The 12045-nt window shown below is 44.2% G+C and overlaps 1 protein-coding gene across 1 annotated transcript in view; it reads right to left on the bottom strand.

Annotated features, from left to right (window-relative positions):
* Positions 1–6575: 6575 nt before the first annotated feature.
* The window catches only part of LOC307236675 (triple functional domain protein), a gene marked incomplete at both ends in the record, with an annotated part of 73198 nt that continues 67728 nt past the window's right edge, over positions 6576–12045 (bottom strand). Inside the window, 9 exons of the mRNA XM_080009158.1 lie at positions 6576–7115; positions 7655–7793; positions 7918–8118; positions 8494–8572; positions 8769–8890; positions 9216–9372; positions 9518–9545; positions 9624–9759; positions 11147–11394. Of these exons, the coding sequence (XP_079865284.1) occupies positions 6576–7115; positions 7655–7793; positions 7918–8118; positions 8494–8572; positions 8769–8890; positions 9216–9372; positions 9518–9545; positions 9624–9759; positions 11147–11394 (1650 nt within the window). The remainder of the gene's footprint in view (positions 7116–7654; positions 7794–7917; positions 8119–8493; positions 8573–8768; positions 8891–9215; positions 9373–9517; positions 9546–9623; positions 9760–11146; positions 11395–12045) is intronic.

Raw genomic sequence — 12045 nt, 5'->3', positions numbered from 1 at the left:
GGCATTATGCTTTTTGCTCATAACTCCACGTGAAAAAATGAAGAATGGTTTATATATCGTCCTGTTTTTATTTTGTTTTGTTTTCGTTATTTGATTGTGTGTATATTAACTTAATTGTATATTTGCTTTTCGCCACAAAATGACATATATACATACCACAGTATATACAGTATTAAATTAAGCAGATTTTTCTTTCCTTTTTTCTTCCTTTCCAAGTGATCAAACTGGATTATTATTTTTTTGTCTCTTTCTTTTCTTCCTTTTTACGACATGCACAGAAGTGAACATCAGTTCTAAGTATAAGCTGACGGGCTTTTAGAATCAGGGAAGATTGGTCGTCCGCCATGCCATGGTCTTTTTGATTCTGTCAGCTTTCGTTATATCACAAGTCGCTGTGTGTGTGTGTGTGTGTGTGTGTGTGTGTGTGGAAGCTCCGCTGAATATCCCGCTCTCTGATCTTCCACCTCTGGGCCGGGAGCGATCCACCGGGGCTTTTTCTGTACAACCGTGCGGCCGTACTGATTCAGCTCGTTTTGTCCGAAGGCTCAAGGCCAGCACCCGAGCTCTAAGCGGAATCAGATGTGTGCGGTTCGAAGGAAAAGCTGGGGAAGTTTAAGAAAGAAAACCTAGCGGGACGGTTCTAGTCGCCTCAAGGTCCACTCTTCCACATATTCTGAATCCAAGGTGCGTAATAGAGTTTTAATTGTGTTTTCTTTTGTCTAAAATCAAGTTTATTCTTGCAGCAGGTGCCTCATTTCTAAAATCCACAGACAGTAGCAAGCCCTTCGGTCAACATCGGTTTGGCTGAGATTTTATTTTTTAAATTGGTCTAAATCCTATTTTGGGTAGAAAACATAAATTGAATAGAGGTTGCATCATCACTGGTATGCTCCCATCATCCACCTAAGATCATAGGCCAGAAGAAAAAAATTTTGACTGAGTATTTATTTTTATTTTATTTTATCAATCTTGAATTCACCATTCAAGTACCTTATAAGCTGTGTTTGGAAGTGATATCAACTTTTCAGGGAAATAATTCTTAAAATGGACCATATTCAGTTAAAAAAAAAAAACGAAAAAAAAAAAAAAAAACTGTGCTTTGCTTGATTCTGTAAATGTCTGTATGGCTCCTGAATCGTCATTGTATCCCATTCAGGTATTTTTGTACAAATAAGGGACTGATATATTCTCTGTTTATTGGAAAATTAGAATAAAAGACTTCATTGCTATAAACCAAATGGCTGGTGCTTGGCCTCATGTGATCCATGTCATCGACCGTGCGGTTCAGTTTGGTTTTCACCCCAGAAATCCTCTCATCTGGACTAATAGGCTTGAGTCACTAGGCCGCCTTTTTATTTTTACACCTTACAGTTCTCATTAATCTTCTAGATTGCAACGCTGATGCCTAAGCTCTCGGTGCTGTGCGAGGGTACAATACCTTCATTCGCACGTGTGGATTAGCTTTTAAAGGGCGGAATAATTCGAAATGTGCCAAAGCGCGGCTAATCCGAACGAGTGATGCTGCAACTTCGCCAGCGGCACAACTCCCTCAGCGCAGAGCTGGGCTACATATGCAAATCCATCCATCACAGTTGATGAACTGAGAGGGTTAAAATGATACCCTTGGCTTAGTTCATGGTCATTGATATGCGGGGGGGGGGGGGGGTGTTCAACTGGTTCAGGATGACCGGCCCTGCCGCCATGTCTCTCGGCCGAGGACAAACCTGTATGGAATCACTCTGAACAGATCGCTCTTGTAGCACAGCTTAGCACAGCTTAACACCTCTTGTGATCCTGGGAGTTGACTCCAGTTGGGATCAACATTAAAGTTGAATCTTTTAACCCATGGGACTGGGTTTGAAGTAAACTGGAGTCTGAAGTTAGGGCTTTTGGCAGGGAGTCGGGGCTTTGGGGGTCCTGTCGACACCATTCGAGCTTCCAGTGGAGCACCAGGGTAAGCCGGAAAGGGAAAGCCGCCGGCTAAAAACTTCAATCCAAGCAAAAATGACCGATGCAGATGTGGCGCCCTGCTTACTGCCTGGCCTGGTTCTCTGGGAGGCTCCATTCCGACACCGTTTTAGGCCGCAGGACTTAACATCTAGCTGGGATCCCAGGGGCAGGTGCCAAGGATGAGATGGAGCAAGTCACCTGGACGTGGTGGGCAAAAAGGAGGCAACAATGTGCCAAACTCTGCTTTCATCTAAGAAAAAGCTTGTCACTCTGGGCTGAGGCCTCTACGCTTGTCTCCTGTGCGACCTGGTGCCTTTCTCTGAGGGATTCAATCATCACCACATTGACCGAAGCCTCTCCTTTGTTTTAATAGCTTTCTTCTTCTTCTTCTCCTCTTTTCAAATCTGAGATACAAGACTCACTATGTGACTGTGTGTGTGTGTGCGTAAAGCGACCTTGGGTACCTTTAGGTAATCTAAAACTTTCTGCCAAATATGGACGTGTTTGTGGATAACCTGGAAGATGAAGGGTGTACTGGAGTTAACCAAGTAGATCCAAATTCTTCAAAAGAAAAATACGTTTATTTGAACAAAATGGTCGGAGCTACACCCGAAGAGCTCAAAAAAACAGGATCCGAGGACCGTGGGCCTGAAACAGCAACCTCCTCTATGGCAGGAAAATGGTGAAGGAAAGTGAACGTCTCAGATGGACAAATTGATATTCAAAGTTCTGCTTGTAATTCCATTTAAAACAACTATCTGAGGTTCATGTTTTCATTTTACCTGTGAGGAAGATGCAGAATGTATTGCTTAAATAACTCCGCTTTTGAGATGCGGGAAGGTGTATTTCCACAATTCCACAGGAGCGGGTGTCCGCGGGGTGGGTCAGCTCAGCACGAGGCTTTTCCTAGTAATCCAGCACGACGGACACTTCTATTTGATAATAAAACTGTGAAGGGACTAAAAGTAAACAAAGAAAAAGTCGGGCAGGGTACATATGTTCAGTCTGTTTAATTCTCAAATAAATGATGGCCAAACAAAAAAAATATTTACAGAAAAAAAATATGTATGTTATGTACAAAGGAATATACATGCAAAGATTAAAAACAAACAAAATAAATGAAATAAACAAAACTATAATCAGGTAACTTATGAAAGAAATCCACAAGAAAATTGGACAAATGCAAAGAAAAAAAAAAAAAAAAAAAAAAGCCCAGAGAAATCCACACTGAGGTATCCGGTCCGGGTTTCATTGTTTTAACAGCACAGAATAAATAAAGGGTAATAAAATATTATTTTTTGTTTGTTCTCTGCCTTGAAATCATGAGCAACTCCCCTTAGCACATGCAGCCAGAAACAAACAAAATAAAAAGGATAATTGAGTTTAGTTTTGGGGTTGACGCTGGGCTGAGGTGCTTTAGATGTGGGGACACTCGCCCAGCTTCCTCGTAGGGAGCAGGCCTTTCCTTTTTACAAAATGTGGGATTTGGCAAAAAAAAAAAATTCTGTACACAAATAATAAAACCAAAAACCGTTGATGGCACATATATAATTATCTACAAAAATGCCAGTGAACTGTCAAAATGAATCCCATTTCTTAATTCCAAGTGAAATAAAAGCATTTTATCTTTCCCCTTTAACTGCACTGAGGCGTACAGATGACAAAGTTGTGTTCTTGTATTGAGCTAGTGTAAACAAGTATTATCAGCATATCAGCAAACCTAAAATATGACATTCTACCAGACTAGGTACTGTCAGCCAATATGTGTATACAGTACAAAGTTGGGTTATTTTGTTCAAACCGTAATGTAAAACCTAGATTGTGACACTTAGAACTGTCTGGAAAGTCAATTCTAAAAAAATTAAAAAGAGGAAAAAAAAACCCCAAAAACCCCCCAAAAAAACAAGACAACTACCAGCAGTGCTCGCAGTACCAAGTACATGCTTTTCTCTAGATTTATTACAGATACAACAAGATGTCTTCATAAATAGTTGCATAAAATGTTAAAGCCGCAACATTGCACATAAGAAACATAACATATGAGTGCATTTACAGTAACCCCCTCCCCCCTCCCCCGGCTTCTGATCGGTGATCCCTGCTGATGCACGACGACGATCTGGCTTTCGTCTCCGCAGAAGCATGTGTCCCGTTCTCAAGGTGAAGGGGAAAGAAGGCAGTTCAGAGTCTATGTACAAAGTAAGGCTTGAACATCTTTAGATCTGCGCGGCACGTTTGTTCCAGGGGAGGGGGGAGAGAAAGAAAAAAAATAATAATAAAATAATAATAATAAAAAAACAAAAAGCAAACAACGGACCGTTTAGTGTTTTTCTTCTCGGAGACATCATGCTCACATCATGGTCGTCGTGGTCACCTTAGATCTGGTATGTACTAGAAGCGCAAAAATCATAATTTAAACGGGGGGAGGAGGGGGGGGGGGGGGGTGCCACAATTGTCGCTGGAGAAGGTGTACGCAGCGATCCTTTAACTGGAGCATTTTTTTTTTGTTTTGTTTTTGTTTTTTTAAACACATTATTGAAAATCTATGGACACTATCTTCCTTTCTACACACTGTTTGTTTGAGAAAGGGCTTCTTTTTAACGTCTTTGAGCGAGTGTGAGAGCGCGATAACAGCGTCTCTCCAGCCGTCGGAGGGAAGCTCTGCTCCTCTGCAGCGGCGTCCAGGCTCCACCTCGCCGTTTAACTCTCGTAAAGGAAAATAAATTACTTCTTTTTTTTTTTTTCTTTCTTTCTTTTTTTTTTTTTTACATTTTCGTTTTGCTTTACTACAAAAAAAAAAACATCAGTTTGAGTTGAAACCAGCAAGCAGCAGTAGACAAGGACATCCATCATCATTTTTGATTGGCTGAGAAGTCTTTTCTCCAGGGCTCTGATTGGCTCAGGACCTCGACGGGTCCAGTTCGGTGAAGGGACAATGACAGGACTTGGCGGAGATTTTGTGAAGGAGGAAGACATCAGCGAGCATTTTCCACCCGCCCGTTTGACCGTCGAGACGAAAGGAGGCGATTCCCTCCGCAGCTGGAGGTCTTCTGGACGACAGACCGCACGGATTAAGTGGCTACGATCAAACTACGGTGCTCAAGGTGAATTTCTTTGAAAAGTGACAAAAGGACCCTGGTGGTCGCCCGGCAGAAAGTAGGAACGGATGGGAACCCCAGCCCAAACCCAATTTGTCAAACTTTCCGTTACGATTTGAAAACTATTAGGAAACTTTTGCTGCCAAAATTGTGCAGAGAGAGAGAGATATCTGTGCCATGGGGAATGGTGGAAATTAAGACAAAAACACCGAGCTTTCAAGCCAGACTTTGGTTGCAAGGCTAGCAATCAGATATGAAGCTGATAAGCTGATATGACGCCGTCACATATTGAAGGATATAAAATCGAAAAGATCCGATTTTTGATAAGAGATGCACCGATGGAAATTTTCTTGGCCAATTCAGATTCCTGATTTCTTTTTCAAAGTCTGACCGGCCAATTCTGATTTCATTCAATTGTATGTTCACAATAAAATATTCGCTATTAAATATATTTTACATTGTCTTCCGATCATTTTGAGTTTGTTTCTGTGATCGGAGAAATCAAATATAATATAATTCTCTTATAATTTGGTCTCATTGGGTATATCTGCTGTACGTCAGTGACAAATACATCATGTGATCTGATCACAATCACCTGATTAGACAGCCGCACATATGCACTACGCTGCAATTTTTAGTTACCACAATAGTGAGTTTTCTGATTATGACACCATGTTTATTATTGTTCATTATTCACTATGGAACAATAATAGAACATGAAACTGTCACTGAGTTTCAATAAAATAGAATATGGGACCGTCACCAACTTTCAGTATTATTCAAACTGTAACTGAGCTTTAGTAGGATACAACATATAACTACAATGGAAAAGTCCAGTTCAAACTTCAATCAAAGTCTCTTTCTTTTAAGTGCAAATATACATTGATTTTATATTTATATGGTACTTGCCTTTTCGCAAAAATAAAATAAATGGCCGACTCTTTACGCACTCGTTCACTGGAAGTCGCCCTTCCCTCACCGTACGTTAAACCAAGTGAATCAAATTGAACGACTCGTTTTACTAAGCGACTCGTCAAGAACCAAGTTAAAAAAAAAAAAAAAAAAAAAAGGAGTCAAACGTTGAATTATAAGCGGAGCTCGTAACGTGCATTACGAGTATCAACAAACAGAGCAGACGCTCTGATCTAATCTTCTTTGTTTACCTTGAAGTAGCTCCAAACAGCTGACATTTTCTGTCTTTCGCTCTTTTTTTCGAGTGTCAACTACGCAACTACGTTACGTTGGTATCGTGTTTGATTTCCGGTGCATCTTTACGAGTGCAGTACATGAGCACAGTGTTGGGCTGTAACGTTGACCGATACAGAACGGGATATATCCGACACTGATCGAGCTAAAAAATGGCCGATTCCGGTCGCGGGCCGATCGATCGGTGCATCTCTATTTTTAATGTAATTATTTCAAAGAAAAAAAAATCTGATCTGAGCATCTTTTGCCCGTAGCCTGAAGGTAGCCCGTCTATCACTACCCGGTCTGTCCAGATCCATAAGGAGCACCAGGGGGACCGGGGACTTAGACCCGCGGCTGCAGGCGGCTCTGGATGAAGTTCCTCACGCCTCCGATGGGCCGGGCGTCTGTTTGGTGCTTCCTGCGATCGATGAAGGAGACGAGGCGCGAGGTGTCCAGGTAGCCGTCCGAGGGAGTGGCCTGCAGCCAGGGTTCTTGGAGGCAGAGCCCGGCCGGGGGCCTCCTGCTAGGGTCCGTCCTCAGCAGCAGGCAGACAAAGTCGCGTGCCCCCTGGCCCACGCCGTGGAAATACTCACGAGGGAAACTGAAGTCCAGCCGGCAGATGTTCAGGCAGGTCTCCTCGGCGCTCTCGTCCAGGAAGGGCGAAGCGCCGCTCAGCAACACGTAGGCCACAACGCCCAGGCTCCACAGGTCGGAGGTCGGGGACACCGGCTCGCCCAGCACCAGCTCCGGGGAGGCGAACTCGGGGCTGCCCAGCAGGGGGTGCACGTAGTGGGCACTGTTGAGCTGGACGGCGTCGCCAAAGTCGGTCAGTTTGACGGCGGGCTGGCCGCTGGAGGTGTGGACCACCAGCAGGTTCTCAGGCTGGAGGGGAAGAACGGAGGGCGGGTTAATTAGAATTTTTTTGTTCTTTCATTACTCGTGGAGGAAACATTACGGATCTGGAAACCGCATATTCTAAGTCGATTTGAAGTCCATTGTAGTTGAACTAAGGTCTGGTAGTTTCGCTACAGCTGTTCTTTGTGAACTTCCATCCCCTCCATGTACCAATCCACCAAACTCACACAGTGCAAAAGAACTAGGCTGATTAAAGGCTAATGATTACGCCCATACGTATGTACGGATCTGTGGTTGTGTAGGTACTGAGGGTGACTGCAGGTCGGTAGAGTTACATTTCATACTTCAAGATGCTTTTAAGACTTAATCTAGGACAGTTTTTGGACAAATGTTTGTTTAGGTCAGATAGTAAGGTCAGTGATTACGTAGCGTAATAAATTGAAATTGGCAAAAGGCAAATATCAAATTGGGTGGGTGGGGTTAGGGTAAAACTGAAGCGACGGCGCTTCAAGACTTTTTAAGGACCTGCAGGCACCCTGGAAAGCTGTTAGGATTATGAAACATACTTTTATGTCCAGGTGAACTATTCGGCAGTTGTGCAGGTACTGTAAGGCTTCTAGAACGTCCCGTAGGTAGTCGGCCACTTTCTCCTCCGTCAGATTCCCCCAGCTGACTATGTAGTCCAGGAGTCGGCCTTGGTCGGCCCTGGAACGCGCGCCAAATAACACACCAAGAGTGAGTCAAAAGCCTTGGATAACCGCACACTGCCAAACACAAAGAGAGCTTTATACACCCTATGCTTTACTGATATCCAACACATGGGGCTTACATCTCCAAGACCAGGGCGTAGCTGCTGGGGGTCTCATAGGTGTCGACCAGGGCCACCAGGTGGGGGTGCTGCAGTCTCTGGAGCAGGTTCAGCTCCTCGGTCACGCGGTCCCGCCGCATCAGCTTCTTGTTCACCAGCTTGACCGCCACCGTGCGCTTGCTGCCGCGGTGGTCGCAGCGCTTTACCACGGAGAAGCGACCCCTGGTGGACGGAGAAGGCCTTTCACTTTCTGTTTCTTAGCGGTAACATCATTGGCCGCTAAGTTAACTATCAATGTTATTGAGATAACAACTGCGGTAAATGTGTTTGATGCATTTTTGTGCTTGCAAGAAAATGTTTATGCGTCATTACAACTTAGTATTTCTTAACTTTACAATTATTTAAGATAAGCAATGAAAGAATTATTTTTTCAAAAATGTTTGTACATTAGCTGAAAGTCATTACTGGGAGCCGTCAACTTGCTCTGGACACCCGTCAGACGTGTTCGGTGCACATGCACATTACAATGTTTTCTTTTTTCATGAAAATGTGCTTCCATGTAAACGCTGCATTGTACATATTAAGAGGGTGCGCTACCTGCCAAGTTCCACCACCTCGGCGTAGTGAGACTCAAAGTTGTCCTTCCAGCTGACCCTGACCCCGTCACTGGACACAACTAGGAGATCAAGGAGACAGTCACAAGGGGCATTGTCTTTCTTGACTAACTTTCCCCCCCCCCCCCGTGTGTGACGCTTCAAGTGAGTTAAAACGAAAAATAAATAAATAAATAAATAAATAATAATAATCTTTTGACGGTAGTGTGTGTGTGTGTGTGTGTGTGTGTGTGTGCGTGCGTGCGTGCGTGTCCTCACCGAGCACCCTGAGGCTAGCGGACGACGTCGCGCTGCCCAGGTCGTTCGTGGCGACGCAGGTGTAAACGCCGTCGTCCTCGGAAGCGACGCCGACGATACGCAGGGTCGCCTCGCCGGTGTCGCTGGAACAACAGGCACAAGTCGACACTTAAGCTTTACCCACCGTACGGTTCAAAGGGGTGAGCTGGAAATGACGTTGAAAACAACACAGCAAAAGTGACAGTATTTGCTGTAGATCTGGATGCATATTTGCTAATAACGACAAACCAATAGAAGTAGAAGAACATAGGAACACTTTTCGGCAAAGCTGCACGTTTTGGTGGCTAAGGGTTCCTTTTCACCGTGAGCCTGTTTGATGAATTAGTAAAAAAAATAAGAAAGATTTGTAGAATATTTTGTGTGTGTGTGTGTGTGTGTGTGTGTGTGTGTGTGTGTGTGTTGCCCTACCTGTAGGCGATGCTGAAGCGTCCGTTGTTGGCGAGGCTGCTCTGGTTGGGTCCCTTCCAGGTGACGCGAGGTCTGCCGCACACTTTACACCTCAGCGTGACGCTCTCCCCGTTGTCGCACGTCACGTCGCTCAGCGGAACAAGAAACTCTGGTGGGACTGGAGGGAGCGAAGGGTCACGTACAATGAAGGGAATGTGGAACTGACTTGACCTTTAAAATGACTATTCAGCTCAAGCCCTTTAAAGTCGACTTCTAGACTCTAGGACTTATGAGGTATTTGGAGAGGAATATTCAGCGCTTACTGTCGTAGATGTAGTTTGGATTTAGAAGCTGAAAGGAAAGGGGGAGATGGTCAGTTGAGAAAAGGAACACGAGAACAGGAGCAGGATATGGAGGCGACCCGCTCACCTTCACAGAAACCTTATTGGCCAGGCCGTCTCTGGACTTCCTGTAACCGTTCTCCAGCTTGGTCTCCTTCTTTCCCTCCTTCTTCTCAGACTTCTTGCGGATGCGCAGGGACGTGTGCCAGGACGAAGACTTCCTACTTGGGCAGAGAAGGATCAAGTCAAATAAATACACATGCACTGCCTGAGTCAATATAAAAATCTCCTATTTCTATGCAAGCTGTGCTGTAGAGCAGATTTATCTCTGTTCACCAGTGAATAAAAAATAAATAAATTAGGGTTTCAAGAAAACTGGTGATCCTGAAATGACGAAAAGGTGATTATTCACAAGCACTCTTATTCACACTCTTTCAAAAAATAATTTGCCTTGGACACCACTTTTCCTGACCGACGTGGAATCTTTGCCGGCAGAGTTTGCCCATGGCAGCTTCAGTTAAAAGTTACCTGCGGGGCACCCTAAAAAGCATTAAAAAAACCATTGAATTTAATATTCTCAAAATAAGCCCTTAAAAGTATTGAATGGTCTTACATTTTTTTCTTGTCCCTTCGTAGGATTAAATCAAAACCGTAACCTCATCAATAACTGATCTGGTCACACTCCCGTTAATATGCAAATTCCCTGCTCAGTGTTCAGTGTCCACGTTGCCACGACGAAGCAGCAGAAAGAAGCTGTGAAATGGTCACAAGAGGTTGAAGTGAACATATTTGTGGCTAATGGGGCTTTTGCAGTTTACGTTGGGGAGTAGTAAGTGACTTATCTTGTTTTCACAATGGTGCAATTGCTGCGACTTACCTGGATCCTATGCATTGCTGCCTGCTATATTTATTTTTTTATTATATTACATTTTTGATCAAAAACTGTTTGTGCTAATGTGCAAATTGGGTTTCAGTTCAGGTGGGGGCCTGTTGATGCGACAAATACAATATATATATATATATATATATATATATATATATATATATATATATATATATATATATATATATATATATATATATATACATACATACATACATACACACACACATACATATACACATACATACACATACATACACATAATATACATAATTAATTGTGTGAATTAAATATGTTTATATTAAATTGAAGTTATGGTATTGGCATTTAATTTCATTCAAAGTGGTATTAAAAAGGTCTTAAGTCTTAAATTTCACTTGGGAGAACTCTGGGGGTACACTGAAAACAATTAGAGTTGAACAAATAAGTGATCATTGACTTTCTAGTCAACATCAAAATGATGATGCGATAAGACAGACAAGTGAATTTCTTTCTGACCGATTCTCCAGTTCTAACATCAAGAATAAACAGCATAACGACATATTTGTCAGTTTGCTCATTTCACTTTGTGTACAATATGGTAACATATCGATCAACAGTACAACATTCCTTGATATTCCATGACACGAACGAATCAAACGCCCGGATTTTCCAAACTCCAGGACCTTTGAGGGGAGCCCAAGCGACATCAAGGTTGAAAGCAGACATTCGGAGGAACCATTCCTTACTTGATGGTTCCCTCGGGGCAGTCGGGGATGACGGCCGAGGTGTGTCCCAGCACGTATCCGGGGATCCAGCCCTCGGCGGCGGGACCCTGCTCCGTGGCCGCTCGGAATACCAGGAACATGTTCTGCTGGTTGCTGGCCAGGATCTGTACCACCTCGCCCTGAAGGACGCTGATCTCATCCTCCTTCACTGCCACATAGTCCTGGGTCACCAGCATGGTGGACACGCTACTGCTGCTGCTGCTTTCACTCTGCCGCACACAGGGAGGAGGAGAAAGTCTCGAATGTTGCACTTTACACGATGTGGTAATATTTCATGAGATAGCAGAGAGAGAGAGAGAGAGAAAGGTGCACTCTTCGGAAAACAGCTTAAGAGTGAAACGGCGTGAGGAGACGAAAACAAGCCACTGAGGGAATCTGGTGGAGAGAAGTAGGTTTGGCCATTTCATTAGCCTTGTTCTGCCGCTGAGGGCGGACATGAGAGATGAGGAGAGTTAGAGAGGCAACGTGAAAGGACCGCCGGCCTGTACGTTTGCCAAGAGCAGCAAACGTCGGAGGTTAGTCAAGGAGTGAAAAAAAATGTTTGTGACGGACGGCCAGGAGGAAGCCAGGTGTTAGTACAAACTTTGTTAGACCCGAAGAAAAGGAGTACAGAGCAGCCTTGATGAGAATCGCCGGAGAAGGTGAGACGTGCACTCCTCTGAGAGGAGCACTGGAAAGCTGCTGCTGTCGCCGACCGGACAGTCTCTGGAAAGTTTGGAAAGCGAGAGAGGCCTGCGTCGAGGAGGGAGAGTTGCTGATTAGTAAGAGCTGGCTGCGGCAGGAAGGGGACGGCGGGAAGACAGGACGGACCCTCTGCCGGGTTAGTGAGGACCAGCTTGGGGCTCCGTGCCGAGGCCTCT

The sequence above is a fragment of the Zeus faber genome (assembly GCF_960531495.2).
Source record: "Zeus faber genome assembly, chromosome: 1".
Lineage (NCBI taxonomy): Eukaryota > Metazoa > Chordata > Actinopteri > Zeiformes > Zeidae > Zeus > Zeus faber.
Note: the sequence above shows the minus strand (reverse complement) of the source record. Positions and strands in the feature narration are given on the sequence as shown.